The sequence below is a fragment of the Rhopalosiphum maidis genome, chromosome 2, assembly GCF_003676215.2.
Source record: "Rhopalosiphum maidis isolate BTI-1 chromosome 2, ASM367621v3, whole genome shotgun sequence".
Lineage (NCBI taxonomy): Eukaryota > Metazoa > Arthropoda > Insecta > Hemiptera > Aphididae > Rhopalosiphum > Rhopalosiphum maidis.
This window is the reverse complement of record NC_040878.1, coordinates 35,883,790-35,902,824: the sequence shown is the minus strand read 5'-3', so window position 1 is coordinate 35,902,824 and position 19,035 is coordinate 35,883,790. Positions and strand designations below refer to the sequence as shown.

General features: G+C 26.0%; 1 protein-coding gene across 1 annotated transcript; it reads right to left on the bottom strand.

Moving 5' to 3' along the window:
* Positions 1-426: 426 nt before the first annotated feature.
* On the bottom strand, positions 427-18,202 carry LOC113552448. Its single transcript, XM_026955328.1, has 22 exons — positions 17,819-18,202; positions 16,128-16,234; positions 14,920-15,010; positions 14,664-14,855; positions 14,411-14,480; positions 14,040-14,166; positions 13,747-13,807; positions 13,423-13,604; positions 13,203-13,371; positions 12,591-12,770; positions 11,461-11,618; positions 7,892-8,165; positions 5,946-6,052; positions 4,328-4,418; positions 4,075-4,266; positions 2,422-2,491; positions 2,097-2,223; positions 1,785-1,854; positions 1,490-1,671; positions 1,245-1,413; positions 725-904; positions 427-647 (listed from the first exon to the last, which is right to left on the bottom strand). Exons 1-22 carry the CDS (start codon positions 18,003-18,005, stop codon positions 490-492), a joined length of 3,144 nt encoding a protein of 1,047 aa, XP_026811129.1. The 5' UTR covers positions 18,006-18,202; the 3' UTR covers positions 427-489.
* Between the last annotated feature and the right edge of the window lie 833 nt (positions 18,203-19,035).

Genomic DNA, 19,035 nt, shown 5'->3' with positions numbered 1-19,035 from the left:
GTTGTATCATTTTATAAAGATTAGGTAATACTTGAGGTGAAATATTCTTTTTAATATCTTCAATATCACCAATAATAATGTCTTAATTGTTCGGTATGTTACCGTAAATAATAAATTGGTAAATAGAATGTATGACGTGTGTAATGTACTAGGTACATTTATCTAATTGTGGATATAAGAATATAAAATAATGATAAAAATTCTACAAACTGTACAAAATTACGGTTTGTTTGTTTAATATTTTTAAGGGGGCTTTAACTTAAAATTATTTATTTTTTTTTTTTTGGGGGGGGCTAAGTCTCCGTAAGCCCAGTTGATTTTATAAAAAAAAAAACATACTATATTATTACTTATAGCGGTTATAGCTTATGTTTAATACATTACTATAGGTATTTGAAAACTTATAATTTTTATATTTAAATAAAATAAAATATTATGTAAAAATGAGTATCTATAATTATTTTAATCTATACGCTATGCTATAGATAATTAAAGTTTATAAAATTTCACCTTTGGGATTGATTCTATTCTTATGATTAATTGAGTACTAATTCGAATGTCTTCTTTGCGTCCTATGGATTCGATCTTCGCATTACGTAAAATAGTCGATACAACTATTTTCATTTGATTCATTGCATACTTTTGTCCTAAAATAATATTCAAACGTTGATTAACTAAGTTAATTTCTAAAATATTTAAATTTCAAATCTGAAAACAATAATACCAATACAGTTTCTGGCGCCGGCGCTGAACGGTAAATATCCAAATAGAAAATTTGCTTTATTTTCTTCTTTTAAAAACCTATCAGGAATAAACTCTTCAGGATTTGGATATATGTCTTCATTACGATGTAAAATAAAGGGATATACTGTTATTGTAGTCAATGCAGGAATAATATAGTTCTCTGAAAAAAATAAAACAATATTACACAAAATGTTTTGGACGCATTTTAAAATAAAATATATATTATCACAACTTGTTATACATTTTATTTTAAACTAGGTATGAATCGAAAATGTTTACTCGATTGATTTAAACTTTAAAGTTATTAAAAATTAGCATTTTGTGTTTGTATTTGTTTCTAGTTACCTATTCATTATTTTTTTATTAAAAATAAATACTTATGTGATTTATATTGAAGTTAAAACTATTTAAAAATATGCACAAATTAAATCTAAAATGAGAGTAATCAAATTTTTGATAATTGTTAAATAAAATATTGTTACAATTTTAAGTATACTGACTGAGGTGCAATGGTTTTTCTAGTTCTCTCGTAAAAGCTGGCACACTTGGATACATTCTAAGCGATTCTTTGATTACGGCTTCTAAATATTTCATGTTATTTAAATCTTCCATTGTAGCATCTCTATCAGAGTATTCAAAAATTCTATGTATCTCATCTCTAGCTTGTTCCTAATAAATAATTATTAATTTTAATAATTTTCCTAATACACAATTATTCTTAAAATGTAACATGAAAAAACCTTACTTGTATATCTGGATGCATGCCCAGCAAAACCAAAATCATTGTCATCGCAATGGAAGTTGTGTCATGGCCTTCAAAAAGAAATGTATCTACTTCCTCACGAATGTCTTTATCGGTCATCTGGTCCGGTGTGTCGTTTAAGACGTTAAGAAGTAAATCTAAGAACGATTTCTTTTGCGTTTTTTCTAAACGATCAGTACAAATATATGCTAGTGGTATTTTTATAAATTTTTTTAAACAAAATATTTAAATTTGTGACTGACAAGAAACATAATGATAATTTTTTATTTGTACGTACCAAATTTACTGTCTGTATGTACTTTTTCAATTCCTGAGTTATTCGACGATGCTCGTTTACTTTTAATTACCTACAGAAAAATATATAAGCTATAATACACGTTTTCGACGATTGATAGAATAACGTTTGACAATATACAATATCCCATGTCATGCATCATCTAAATCTAAAATTAGGAAAATAATCATGCTGTATTGCTGTCCCTTCAGCTTTTACCACTGACGTTTGTGTGGTTAATATGATTATTATAACTAACACTAAATGGTTAAAATATGAATAAAATGTATTATATTAGCTATTGGATGTACAAACGTTATCAGTATACTCATGTAGAACTTTGATTGATTTAAAAAAACTTTGACCACTTTCGCTCATTTTATAAACCAGATCGTTCCACAGCCAAAATTTGAAAACACGTTCAATCACTGATTTGCAAGCACTTTAAAAACAAAAAAAATGTATGAATAAATAATAATAATTCAGTTTACTATATAGGTATATTTGAATCAGCTATTTTTTTTTGTCCGAATAATTAAAAATTTATTTTTTAATTGTAAAATCACACCAGATTATTGTTTATTTAGTGTCATTGGTGATCACAACACAATAGCTTTATGGTTTTAAAATTTAGGTATACCTTTTAATTGAATGAACATATTGAGTTGATTTACCTTCTTGAGCATTCATTTCAGTTCCCATTATCGTTTCTACAACAAACAGTATATTATGATGCTAACCGCAGATATACTTGTATTGGAATCTTATTAACGAAAATTGAATTTTTAGGTTATAAATCGATGGCTTAAAGGCCAAAAATAATATGTCTATTTTTTTTGAAAATTTGTCCAATCAAGAAAACTGGACGCATTTTACGATTCTGCCAAATATCAAGTGTCCGTAATATATAATTATTAGAAGTGCGTTATTTTTGCGTAATAATATTTGACATTTTACGAGCTGATCATATTATTTTGAACGTGCAAATATTATAAGTACAAAGAAATGTGACATACAACTATTTTAAATAGATATTTAAACAATAGTGCTTATTTTAAGTGGACAAATGTCACATGTTCGGCAAGAACTTGTTTACGGTACTTATTAAGTTATTAAGTATAAATAAGCAAGCTGCAACCACCGCAATGCCGCAGCAATAGACAGTAGTGTCAAATAACGTCATTAGAGTGTGTAGAGTGTTCGCCTTTAATTTTTTTTTTTTTAATACCTAAACGTTATTTTTTATCTATGCATGGTTTCTCGTAAGTGCTAAACAAATAAAAAATATTATTTATGTGTATTATGTGAATTAATTAATTTTAAATTATACATTGTAATTAATTCAATAATGGCTATAAGTTACAGCCTATAACTATGTCTGATGTCTTTAATATTAAAAAACAAGTTGTTTCTGATTCTTCATCAACTACAACACTAGAATCTGAAAATTAAGAATTAAATATTGGTATAGAAATTAATATAGGTAACTGCACAAGAAATTATTGAAAATACTGTAGTTAAAAATGTCATTTCTGACTTTGGAACTTTAATAACAGGCCCTGTGTGACAAATTTTAAGCCTCAGCTAGAATAAAGTAGGAGTAGCCAATAGTTAGTAGGTTGAAGTGTCTAAAAATGTCTGTTTACGCTAATGGATGAGACAAAAATGTTTAGCCCCCAACGGATGTAACCAAATGTCCGCCTATATGATGTTCGGACATACAGTACTTGTCAAAACTTATAAATGCGATTTTTGACTGCAGCAAGATATAATAACAGTTGCCATTTTTAATAAGTCCATTATAGTTCTACTCAAAAATTACTTAAAAAAAAAGTATAGAGTTATAGTCGAGTTAAGCTAGCAAATTAATGTTAAATGTAATGACAGTAAATATCAAGTAAGTGACTATCACATAAGTTAAAACTTACATTTAAAAAAAATTATGAGTATTTGAAAAATAATAAAACCTTAAATGGCTCTTCTGAACATTTTTGTATTTGTGACATATTATATTTGGCCTTTAAACCATAGAAATAATAATCTATATTATTTATATAATTTTATATATCTAATAATCTATCAAAAAAAAAAAAAAAATATGATTAATAATATATATATTATAATCCTATTTTCAATCGCGTTAAAAAAATATTGAATACACTGTAAAGTGGTACATGTTTTTTGGTCTTACGGCCTACGCGCAACTTTAATGTTTATAGTTCATATTGGTCACACGTATCAAACTATAGAAACCGAAAATTAATTGATACGTATGATACGTAATGATAATTACCACAAATCATATCCAGAGAACATAAGGTGATGTATTCAAAGATGGAGATTTCTTTATTGCCATTCGCAGACGCATTCAATAGTTTATCAACCAACGTGCGCGAATGTTTATTTAAGGAAGGATTGTACATGTCTAATGTCTTGAAGTGAAATGTGTTGGTAAGGAGCTTCCGCCGGTTATGCCATTTTTTACCTGTACATAATATCATAGACATGTAATGTTTGCTATTGTAATTTTACTCTGTCAAAAATACCTGAGCTCAATAAAAGGCCTTCGTTCAGCCAAGGTTTCAACATGTCATACTCTGGACCTTTTTTGATATATTGGGTAGTGGACAGTAGAATCTATATTAAATGCACAATTATAGTAGGTATGTAAACAATTATTATTTACTGTAATAGTCGATGAAAAAAATATCTTTATATTTTTGTAATGACTTATGTAATATTATAACAATTTGCGTAGTTCTGGAACAATAATCAAGACATGTGCATAAAAATAGAAATCAATTTAAATCGAATTGCACTGACTCGATCTATACCGTTACCACTAACTATTGTCATCACAACTTTACCAACGAAACCTATAAAATCTACTAATATTATTGTGTTCATAAAGATTCATTATACGTATGGTTAAGCCTGTGGGTTAGTAAGAATAGTGTTAGCGTACTACAGGTTTGATTGATCAAAGTAGCAAACATGGCGTTGGTGGTGGGAGCATGTCAAACGGTTTGTCAGCATATTTCACTAAGAATATTTCATGAAATATTTTTTAGATGTAGCTATTAAAGTTATTAGTCATTAATCATTATAAGTTTATATACAAAGTGTATTTCATGATTTGTTTTTTGAAAGTAATTAAAATAATTTATTTTAACATTATAGCATAGTATTACAGTAAATTTATTTAATTTTTTTTTCGAAAACATTACATTTATTATGTAAAAGTTAATCTATATATTATAAGAATAATATAAATAAAATTTTAAGGTTATACCTTAGTTTTTTGATCATAAAAAAAGTACTGGGAATTTTTAACCACGCCAAAGTACAAACTAGATCCAATAGCAAATTTTTAAAATTTGGTATTCAAAACCTTCTACCTTCAAAATTGAAAATCAAAGCTTTTTTCGTCTACTTATCGAGTATACAAACACAAAAAAAATACACATAATTGTAATATCAATACACTCATCGCTCTGCTCAGAATCTAAAATATATATAATTGTATAAAATGCTGAGTAGTTATACATTATACCATAGTACCATTTTATATATAGATAACTCATAGTTAAATTATAATTTTTTAATGATACTATGTTATAAAATCAATATATTTATCACTCTGCTCAGAATTTAATAATAATATACACTGGTATCGTTCAAATCCAAACAAATAATTACTATAATAATAATTTATTTTATTCTAAAATAAATGTAAATACATATTTATGTATATATAAAAACACTTATTTCAGAATACGAATATATTTTGAGATGTCAATAAAAGTAATTTTATTAGATGTTTTAGAACATTTTCAACATAACATGTTTAAATTGTTTGTTATTTTAATTTTTTTATAAGCTTTTAAAAATCATTCTTTCTTTGGGCTTATTTTTTGGTGACTATTTTTAAGAACTTATATAAAATACCACAATAAGTTTTTTTTTTTTACGGTTTTCGATGTATTGCCGCCCTCTTATAAATATAAGTTATTTAAAAGATTGATAACCAATATTGATAATTGTTTAAATATTAAGTGGTCGATAAATTCACAAAAACACTAACATTATAAGGAGTTTAAATAAATTCATATTTGCGTGATTACATAAATGTTTTATATTTAAGTAAATCAAAAATGTACTTACTTTTAAATCATCTGGATCGTTTAGCAAAACATATGACCGGCCCGAAAGGTTAAAATGAACTACTGGACCAATTGTTCTTATTAAATCCGTTAAAAATGGTAATATATCTAAGTAATTTGTAAGAAAAATATGCTATTAATTTAAAAAATTGTGTATTATTCGTGAAAATTATAAATTTATAGTAAACATTTTTATAATGTAACTAAATCAAATATTAGTGATTTAGTTGTTAAATTTTAATATTCTATCGATCGTGCTGTGATGTTTACCTACTGTGATGTAGGTATAATATAATTGTTTTATATTGAAACTATTATTTGCATATTTTAATTTTTGGATAACTTTACAAAAATGTTAATTATTTAAACTTATTTATACAATTTTATTTATTTACGTGATTTAGTAATTGGTTATACCTTCTATGTGAGTTGTATTTTGAAGTTTTATTCAATTTTTACATTCCTTTAAAACAACACAATATCTTATCGTTTGATTTTTACTATTTTAAATTACAGAATATATTTTTAGTTTCATATTCAAAATTAGTATGTTTTCTGAAAATTTCAATATGTGTATACAGATTGTATTTCAAACAAAGAGTTAATTAGCTATAATGGTGCATTTTGGATATGCTGAATACCGACATGTTTTTGCTCGAATATTTGGTCTACACATTTTTATGTAGAGCGCACAGTGTTTGTAATGCATCATGTTAAAATACTGTAAATAATCAAATGAATTTAAAGAATATTAAAAACAATAGTATTTTAATATTTGTATATCAGCATGTAATAAACAAATTATGTATTCCATTTTATCACGATACGTATGAACCAGTCAGTAACTGTCTTCTGGTATCTTTCTGTGAAGGTGGCCATTGTTCCATTGTTATCCAATGTGTGATTGATATATGAAAAAAAATTAATCCTTAAATGTTTGTCAGATTGAGTGGTCTGGTACCGTCTGCTTTTGCATCAAAGTACAATACGAAAATCACCCACACGATCACATTTTTTTAGCGTTTATCATGTCACTACCACACTTATGGTATCATAGTGTACGTAATGTTTCTCCAGCACTCCAGCAGTTTCTAATAGACCGCAATACCGCTAATACCTTAAAAGCGTAGTGAAATTTACTTTGCTGTTGTGACAGTCATATTATAAATAATCTTTTAATCGTGTGATAAACACGAACACAGATAAAAATGTAGTTCCATACAACCGACGGCCGATATGGGTAACTAATAAACTTATTAAATATACAGCTCTACCAAACAGTTGTAAATCAACACTTTTATCTTTCAGTAACAATAAATATAACTTAAATATAGTTGGAATGTACAAGATGCATATCGTATACAGTGTATATAAGTAAATTTTATTTAGACTAATTAAATATCTTTCAATAGACGTCTAATGTATGTATATTAAATGATATTTTTTTTTGCTGCTCTGATATACGGTATACATATTATATTATTGTAGATCGCGTGCATTGCATTTGTAGTCTGAATTTCTAGCAGTACTGCAATAACTAAATGGGGCCATACAGGGGTATTCGAAAAATATTAGTTCACAATAGGTGCTTACGCTAATTTAAACCATTAAATAACTTTGAAATTCCATTTTTATATATTGAAGTTTTCAAAAAAATATTTTAAAATTTTGCCTAGGAATATGAAATTGAAAATATATGCTGTTCATAAAAAAAGCAATTACAATAACATTTTTTTTTTTTTAAATATTGTTGGATATATACAGTTTTTACTAAAAAATAAATTTCTAGAAATGTGTTTTACGAGTAAATGAGCGTATACTTTAAAAAAAAAAAAAAAACTTTGTACTTTGTATAGCCTATTATCTATATAGGTACGTTTTACACAGTCGTTGATTAATTCGATCAAAAATCAATTAATTAATAGGCACATCGTGCGGCGTACGTACCCACGGGTTTCAGCATCGCGAGTTTCCACGAAAGTACCATCTCACTCCAAAAGCTTTTCGTAACGGATGGCACGTGAGACGAGATCTGTCTGTATTCCAGTGGCATACGGAGCCGCGACCATACCGCATACAATATCAAACCGGCCAACGGCATTAACACCGCACTGTAAACGTTTAATTCGATCATTTCCGTTCGTTCAAAATTAACGGTGTATCTATCACGTTGCGTCGCTATTTCGACGAACAAATTATTGTAATAGAAGTTATAACGATACTACTACCGCTGCCGTTGTAAATATTATTTAATGTGCAATATTGTTACATATTATGTTACACAGTCGCAGACGAGCTCATTTAAGCAGCTACCCTGGCGACGTGCTCGGTAAAACGTGTACGGCGGTCGGCACCGGTCTGATGTTCTTTTGTGTTTTGCTGTGGGTACGACCTCTCCTAAAATTCTAAAACTGATTTATATTGTCTACAAGGTCACACAGCTGTTGCACATCATTTTCGTTATAATAATACAACGGTAATTATACCGAGTGGATGACTGTCTTATTCAATTAAAGGAAGATATTAAAAAATCAAATAAAATACATCCGATTTTGACGAGTTGAAACTTTATTGAAATAAATAAAAGTTCTTCGAATTTTTCAACACTAAATTATAGAATATTGATGTTAAGATAAAAATAAAATTTAACATGAAAATACTGGTTGGTTTATTAAATCATTGGCCTTGATTGTGTATTACTAATTTTGTTTAGTTTTATTTTCATTAGTCATATAATGAATTTTAACTATCATTATTATTTTTATTATATAAACTCACACAAAATTAGTTAGGTTAGGTTGAAATTAAATGTCATTTATATTTATTGAAATATATAGATTTCATAAATTATAAATATGATCCTAAATAAACAGTAATTATTTGTTATTCACGTAGTCACTTTGCTCAAAACTGTATACGACAGATAACCTTTTCTTATCGTTCTACCATTGATTATAAATACTAGTATATATAATCAATGGTTCTATCTTATTCAGACATTCAGTTATGCGAATAATTAAACGTAACCTTTACGAGTTCAAAATTATAATATCAATATTATTGTTGAGCGCTGACCAGAAATTTATTTTTGCATTTTTCGAAAACAACGCTAAAGCTAATTGTCTGTATTTTTTGGTTGGTAGTACAGTTTATACTTAAACATTTTTAGGTAGTAGGTTGACTTGAGTATTTTTAAAGTAACAGTGAAAAAATTTTTTTTATAGAATTTATAGAAGGGTTTGAAAAAAATGTAAAATTGTTTCTCAATAGTTTTACTCTATCGTGGGTGTACATCGTATTCAGATGGGCAAGTATCGAGTACGTGAAAACCGAAATACTTTTGTGGTGTTGAACAAATGAAACAAAGAATTACTAAAAAATATACTTAAAGAACACAACGTTACGTATTATGCAATAAAGATTGGCTTATAATTTTTACAGATATAGGTATCCAATAGGCAATATAGTTCGCATTCACTAATGTCCGTGAATGTTTGCTTAAAGAAGAATTATTATTTATGACCAATGGCTTGGAAAAGTGTTGATGAGGCGCTTCTGACGGTTTTTCTATTTTGAATCTACTATATAGTACTATCATATCATATCGTTTTTCATCATTTATCAGTCGCATAAATTTCATTAGTATGCGTTGTTATTAAAGTTTCATCATTTGACACTTTGGTCCTATTTGTTGGTAAATTTTTTACTATGTTAAAAACCTAGAAAATGTAACAAAAGATTTCTCAATGGGTTATATTACTGAATTTAAAAATAAGTTAAGTATAATTTTTCAAATATTTTTTATGAAGGTCTGAAATCTAAATTTTGTAAAATGAGATGTTCTTGCGTAAAATATCGATTTCTCATGAAATCATTTCATTATTGTATTTTAATTCAAAAGCAAATGATCATAGATACTTAAAATTATTTACCAAATTTGTATATTAATATTTTCTACACATGGTGTAATTTTTAAAATTATTACGATTTTTTACACTATTTATAAACATTTAATTTATTTCTTATTTTTTTTATTTTTCTACAAACATTGATAACATTTTCACTTGGTCAAATTAAACACAAAGTTCTTCAAAATGTTTAGTATAGACATTTAAAAATATTTTAATATATTATAATATATAATATAAATATTAATATTTATAATTTTTTTTTTATAAACATTTGGAATTTTAATTTTCACATAATTTGTTAAAATAACAAAAATTGCCAAATTATTTGATAGTTAACAATTTATAAAATTTTCATTTAAGCTTTAATACAAAATTACTTTTAAGTAATATCATAAATTTAAGTAAAAAAAAAAACTAAAAACTAAAAAATATACAAAATAAAAATTGAACAAGGTTTTTTAATTATGAAAAGGATAGGAACCTAAAAATAAAAATAATATTGGTATAGACACTTATTATATTATGTACGATATGTATTTGAATACAATTCTTAATTAATTGGGAATATTCGCCAATCGTGTAACTCAAAATATTTGCACGTATTATGTGTTGATTTAATCTCAATTATATAGTTATCTATTAAATGTGTTAAGCTTTATTTCAAAGTCGACTGTTGGTTTAATTAAAAAAATATCTCAATTTGTATTTATGTGTGTCTAAAATATAATAAATTGTTTCAAGTGTCCGTAAATAATATTTTTAAAACACAGCAAACTTACTAAAATTGTTATTTTTCGTTTAAATATCTAATTTTTTTCAAGTTTTGAACTTAAAATTTTTGTAAAAAACTTACAAAGAATTCGTGTTACCTATTAAAATTAAAAAATCTAAATTTTAAAACAAAATAATTCGCAAATTTTGTGATTTTGAACGTTTTATAAAAATTCTATCTTAAAACGCTCATAAAATAATATTGTGATTATGTATTTTTGATATTTCTTAATAGTTACAAGAAAAACAACTTTGTGTAAAATTTTATACTTTTTGATCAACGGAAAAATATTTATAGACATTTATAAAAAAAAAAATATTTAAAACGCCTATATATAGTTCAAAAGAGTCAAAATATTTTGTAAATAGTAATCTTTATAAAAAATGATAGTTCAACAATTTGGTGAAAATTTCAAGTATCAAAAAATATTTGTTTTTGAATTATATATTAAAGAAAAATAAAACCGGCTTTTTAAATTCTGGCTTCGCTTAAAATTCTCATTTTTTCCATTTATTTTGGAGAATGTTAATTTTTTACTTTTATCACCTCAAAGTATTAACCAAATCCTAATTACTATCATAAGTAACATTCAAAATTGACAATTTAAGCATTTTATTGTCTCAATAAAATATGATGACAGGCAAAAAAATACACATCGTTGTACGATCAATATATTTATTGTGCCGTTCAAAATCTAAAAAATATACTCACAAAGTCACAGTAATCTTTTCATCAATTAATCAACTAAATATGTATAAATAAAATGTACTAACATTATTTTAAATAACTAATATAAAATGAACTATCCACGTGGAATGGTTTTTTTAATTTCATTTAAGTTTAAAAAAAATCATCTTAGGAAGTGATTCTATTCTCAAAACTATTTGCGTACTAATTTGGATATCTTCTTTTCGTCCTAATGTTTCAAATTTTAAATTTCGTAATATGGTTGATATAACAGTTTTCATTTGATTCATTGCATACTTTTGTCCTAAAACAACATCCAAAAATAGATTAGCGTAAAATTAAGTTTTAAAACGTTTTTATGTTATAAAATCAAAGATTTTTCCAATTAATACATAATTACAGTGTGTATATAGACAGAAAACAAGCGAGTTTAAAATAGCAGTACCTCGATATTATAATTTATGTATATTTAATGATCTGAATAAAAATGTATTTATTAAAATAAACAGCTAGGTTATTTTGATCGAAAAATCAATTTTGTATATTGTAATAACTAAAGATAAGAAGTTATATGAGATAAAATTGGTAAAATATGCCAAAAAATACGCATACGAATTGTTCTGTATTATTATACTTTTAATATTTACTATTTTTACTTAACTTCTATTATTATTTATTAAATTATTTTACAATCAAAAAAAATAAATGCATCTATGTAAATAAATAAAAATATTTGTATTTGACATTTGAACATTTGAACACCTAAACGAGACTATGCTTGTTCAAAAAAAATATTTTTATAACGGAAAAAATGTCCATAAATCTAAAAAGTAAATTTGTGTAAATATTGTGAAACTCAGATTTAATTATTTATTTATTTTTATACCTCCAAATTATATGCAGTTCGTTGTTGTTTCATTGCAACAATCGTCCACATATGAAACTACAGGGTTTTGTCATCAATTATTGTTTTATGGGATAAATTGTATTAAAAATACATTTACATGCACAAAAAAATATATCAATATGCTATTCTTGAAAAACATACCAAAATATGCAATTAAGGAACTACAAATATTAATTCACTAGGTTATAAAACAAATTTTTAGCTCGCCTAGCTATAAATAAATCGAAGACATGGAAAAAATATGCAATTTCTACAAATTCTCATCTTTAGTAATAATATTATTCTTTTTTCACTTTTAGTGATTATTTATTATTTATTATATAATAATATGGATTATAAAACTGAGAAGTAAAATAAAATCAATCATACCAATACAATTTCTGGCGCCAGCACTGAATGGTATATATCCAAAATTAAATTTTTCTTTATTTTTCTCGTCTAAAAACCTTTCTGGTATAAATTCTTCAGCATTTGGATATATGTTTTCATTACGGTGTAGAATATAGGGAAATATTGTTACTATTGTCTTCGGAGGAATAGTATAATTGTCTGAAAAAATAAATTAATATTAAAATATACAAAGTTTTACAACCTATTCACAATTTTAATTTTTAAAATTAAGTGAAATTTGTATTATTACTTATTATAAATTGTATTTTTAGTAGGAATGAATTAAAAAAGTCAAAGTGATTGATTTTAAATAAAAATCTAGCATTTAATATTTAGATTAATTGTTTCAATTTATAAATAAATTATAATTTAATTTAGAATTATCAATGTATTTAATATATACATAATTTTCTTTTATGAAATGTACTTGCTGGTATTATTTATATTGTTATCAAGACTATATGAAAACTGCAATTATATCAATGAGAATAATATATTATAAAAACAAATAAAATAATAAAAATATCATAATAATAATAATATGATCTACGAGTATGTTAAAACATTATCAATACAATGTAAAGTACTTACTAATCAATAGTGGTGTTTCTAGTTCTCTCGTAAACTCTGGAACACTTGGATAAAGTCGAAGAGATTCTTTTATGATGGCTTCTAAGTATTGCATGGCATTTAAGTCTTCCATAGTAACATCTCTGTCGGAGTCTCCAAAAATGCTATACAACTCGTCCCTAGCTCGATTCTGTTAAATGAAATTATTATTGAAATGCTATGCCAGTTAAAGAATCCTTACTTGAATATCCTGATCCAACCCTAGCAAAACCAAAGTCATTATCATCGAAATTGATGATGTGTCGTGGCCTTCAAAAAGAAATGTATCAACTTCCTCACGAATGTCTCTATCGTTCATCTGATCCGGTTTATTTTCCAAGACCTCGAGAAGTAAGTCTAAGAACGATTTGTTTTTTGATTTTTCTAAACGGTTAGTAAAAATATGTAAATGATATTTTCTCAAATATACAATTTAATTTCAAAATTATTTATATTTATGATGATGACACGGACAGTAAGATAATTAAATGCTATAATTTTTATTATTTTTAAGTACTAAACTTACTGTCTGATTGAACTTTTTCAATTTCTGAATTATTCAACGACAATCGTTTATTTTTAATCACCTATTATAAAAACAGATATGGTATATAATATTTTAAGAATGATTGAAAGAGTATCTTTCAACAAACCATAATAGTCTATGATATGTTATATCTAGATTTAAAATGAGGAAAATAATCATGCTGTCCATTCAGCTTTTAATGCTGATGTTTGAGTTGTTAATATGATTATCATAGTTATCACTAAAAGGTTATACTAATAAAATGTATTATATTAGCTATTGGATGTACAAACGTTATCAGTATACTCATGTAGAACTTTGATTGATTTATAAAAACTTTGACCACTTCCGCTCATTTTATAAATCAGGTCGTTCCACAGCCAGAATTTGAAAATACGTTCAATTAATGATTTGCAAGCACTTTAAAAACAAAAAAAATGTACGAATAAATAATAATAATTAAGTTCACTATTTTTTTAGCATTGAGTTTATTTTAGTTTTTTGCTATTTTTTTTTTGTCCAAATAATTAAAAATATATTTTTTAATTGTAAAATCACACCAGATTATTTCAGTTTACTTAGTGTCGTTGATAAACAGATCTAAATAGTTTTCATATTTAAATTAAAATTAAAATCAAAATATTTTAATAATATGTTGGTATACCTTTTGATTGATTGAACATATTGAACTGATTTACCATCTTGAGTATTCATCTCAGTGCCCATTATTGTTTCTAAAACAAACAATAAGTATTTTGAACACGGATTATATCAAATTAATTTTTATTGTTTAAACGATCGATTTATTTAATCTTATTCAGCAGGACCAGTAAGAAATAACAAAAGAATTATTTTAGTAATATGCCTACACCTGATAGCATTAATACCTAAATATTAAATGGTACTTAATTAATTACCACAAATAATGTCTAGAGAACACAATGTCACGTAGTCAGCGATGGAGATTTCTTTATTGTTGTTCGCAGAAGCATCCAATAGCTTACCCACCAAAATACGAGAGTGTTTGTTTATTGAACGATTGTACATGTCTAATGTCTTGAAGTGAAACGTGTTGGTAAGGAGCTTGCGTCGGTTACGCCATTTCTGACCTGTATATAATAGTATCGTTGATACGTAATGTTTGCTATTGTAATTTAATTCTGCCAAAAATACCTGAGCTCAATAAAAGACCTTCGTTCAGCCAAGGTTTCAAGAAGTCATATTCCGCTCCTTTTTTGATATGTTGTGTACTAGACAGTACAATCTACATTAAATACAAAATTTTGTGTAAAATTATGTATTTTGCAGTAATATTCAATAACATGATCATTTTTAATGACTGCTATAATGTTTGGCAGTGTGGTTGATGCGTATGCCGTGGGTTTCGATTTTAAACACTCTTTTCTTTTAAACGTATTTAATTTTTAAATCATTTCCTATGTATTTTTTAATGTATAATAAAACACCTACAATTTTTTCTTTTAAATACGCAATATTCTACCATTAATAAAACAGTATTGTTTCTTGCTGTGTAATGTACTGTAATTTACTGTGTGTTTGTTATTGTCATCTTTTATCCATAAGCAACGTGTAAACAAGTAAGTATTACAACATTACTATTAGTAACGTTCATAAGCTAACCGTTTTTTATTTTAATTACATATAGTAGTATGTGTGAGTTTTTTTTGATAAAATATTTAATGTGTACGGATTTATTTGAAACTCTGAGGGGAGCGATGAGTGTTTTAATTTTAACATGTGTTTTTTTTTTTTTGTATGTTTGAATATACGATAAGTTGTTGATAGAATGCTATCAAATTTGTTTTTTTCGATGTAATCAAAAAAGCATTCAAAGGTCTTGAAAATTTAAGATAAGATCTCATAAAAGTTATGTATATATCTGTATAAAAATAATAAAAATAAATAGGCACAACTTTGTGATAAACTTACTTATTTAAACAATAAATGATGATGTGTTAATTATTTCGTTATGATTTAAAAACATTAATTTAAACTGTTATGTATTTTGCATATTATTATCAATTTTACTAATCAGTAACATTTTTGATTTATTTTAAAACATTATCTATTTATATGTACTATGAATTTATTTTCATTGTTTTAAGGTACCTGTATAAAAATATGTCATTACATTTTAAGTTATATTTATATAAGTTTATATAATATGGTATAAATATAAATTGTTATAACAATTAAATAATAATAATAAAATAAATGCAATGCTTATGAAAAAATTATATCAACTTACTAAATGTAAAATAAATTACTTTAATAATTATATTCAGAAATATTTTCGGGTAACTGAATGTTAAAAGTTCAAATGTACTATATATATACTAATGAAAAATGTTGATACTTACTTTTATATCGTCTGGGTTGTTTAACAAAACGTATGATCGACCCGAAAGGTTAAAATGAACTACTGGACCGTTATTTCTTGCCAACTCCATAATAAATGGCAATATTCCTATATAGTTTTAAGTAAAATACAATTATTAATCCAGAAATTATTGTATGATATCATTGATATCGTTTAATATATATATATATATATTACAATTATAGAGTATCCAATTTAGTTTTAAAATTCTTATTTTTATTGTATTGCAATCTAATTGTTTCATATTAAAATAGTTTGTATGTTGAAATTTATATGTTAAAGATATTTAAAAGAATGTCTTAATACGTTTTAAACCTATTTATATAAACATATTTGATTACGTAGATCGTGTTTTGAATTTTTTTTTAAAACAATATTCTTCAAAATTCAAAAGTTTTTTTAATTTTATTATTTAATCGTTTTCTTGTATAAGTAGGTATGCGAATTAATTTTTAATAAATAATTATTAATTTAAAATTTCATTATCATATTTAAATATACCTTATAAGAATTTAAAACCCGAAAAAGAACAATAAAAATTTAATAATATAATGATGTATAAAAAATAAATGAATAAATAAATAGAAATTGATGAATAATTTTTTTGATTTTCAAAAACAAATACTATTTAAGACTTATATAAGCTAAAATTAGTTTATTATGCTGTACAATGCGATGGGAACTAGAAAAACAAGTAAAATGATTAAAACGTTTACCAAAAGAATGTATTTAGGTCTTAGAATCAAGTAAATTATACATATAGTAATAAAGTACTTATCAAAGATATTCAAATCAATAATTGTTCAGTAATTTAGGTATTCAATTTAATACGATAGTACTCGAGTAAATCATAAATATGGTATTTCATAAATTTTAGTCTACGTGCTATTTAGTGGTTTTTAATGACTTTTTTTTTTACGAATGGTCATTTTAATACGTACATCTACTTAACGATCCAATGTCAAATTAATTGTGCGTGATTGTCACAATCAATAATTTTTTTTTTAACAAATAAAAGAATAATATTTTAATGTTCATATAATAATTCAGACAGATGTATTTCATTCAGAGTATTTAAACCTTAAATCATATACTATGGATGGAGCGAGCCATAGTCTATCTCGCCTACGTAAATAATTTGAATTTGAAACATTTATTGGCGACGAGTCTGTAATTGAGATGCGTTGTCTGCACATACGCGAGTATACTCGTTGCGTATTTATTTGAGTTTTACTTATGAATTTTCAGGTAGAATGCAGTAATTACTTATTGGAATAAATACACGTATGCGCAGATAGTACGTCGATTATGTGTGCTTCAATTACCGGGATATTACTTCGTCCATAGTGTACGATCTAAGATTTAAATCTAGTCATTGTAACCTAAAAATGAGATACCGTCAATATTCCCCCACTGTTTATTTTTTCCCATACTTAATCAAAATAAGAAATTGCCACCTTTATATTGATTTGAATCGGAACCCTTAACTTTTTGCCAAGACTATATTATATAGGTTTTATACATTTTTATGCGTATGTAAGCACAAAGTATGAAATAAATGTATTAAATTAAAATTACAATTGATCGCGATAAAACATAGCATAAATTATTTATTTTGATACCCTTAAATATCTAATAAAATTAATATAGCATATGCGGTGGCATACGTACCTTTGGGTTTAAGCATTGCCATCTTCCACGAAAACAGCATCTCACTCCAAAAGGTTTTCGTAACGGACGGTACACGAGACGAGATATTTCGGTATTCCAGCGGCATACGGAGCCGCAACCATACCGCCCACGATATCAAACCCACCAAAGGCATCAACACCACACTATAAACGTTTAGTTCGATCATTTCCGTCGCGTCCGTGGCCCGTCCAAATCAACCTTTTATTTATCGCGTCCCGCAGGATAATAGTTTATTATTTATTATAAGTTATGATAGTATTGCCGTTGTCCGTTTAATAATAATGTATCAAACCACAGCTTTGAGCCTGGCGAGCGTACCGTTGAACTGCGCGCTGAAGTGTGCCGGCCGCCGGATACCATATGGCATTATATTGTAGGTGCGTAAATCGTTTTAATAGGTTGCTCCTCCCACACGAGAATTCATCAACAGTTTTACAATGATTATATTTTGCTTTACAGCTAATCAATTCAAACCCGGAAATGTCGTAGATAATAGTATTACAATTCTATAATTGGTCACATTTCACTCTAATTTTAAGAATAACAGAGTAAAATGAATTGTTGTGGATTTGGTTCGAAGACGGGAACAGCATATATGCGCGTTTATAGTATTGTTGTTTTTTTCGGCAACTATACTACCGTCGACGTGATTTTATGTACGAATTCGTCCGAAATAACACGACTGGCTTATTATCACAAAGGTCACTGTCAGCGTATAATTTTACTTATCGTAGTAATTTTACCACAGTAATTATATAATAATAATATTAACGTATAATAAAATTAACAAAATCACATGCCTGTAATAATAATTATGCCTGTATAGTAATATTAAGGTAAATATTAAAGTTGAAAGTGTTTTAACTGTTAATCTATTTGTTAATATTAAATGTTATAAATTAATTCATGTCATAAATTATTAATTATTTATTATTCACCTTTATCACTATTTTATTTTATTGTATTTATATTCTATTATTATTTTATTCTAACGTTGTTAACTCTTATTTTTTCATATTGAATTTTACACTTTCTGTACTATTATTACCAAAGGGTACCTACCCGTTTATAATGTATAAATAAATAAATATTTAAAAGTAACCGACTGCGGTTTTGGATAGTATACACGGCCTAGTGTTCTATTGATACAATAAACTGTGGCCGGCCAAACATATCTTCTACAGGTATTTTTATTT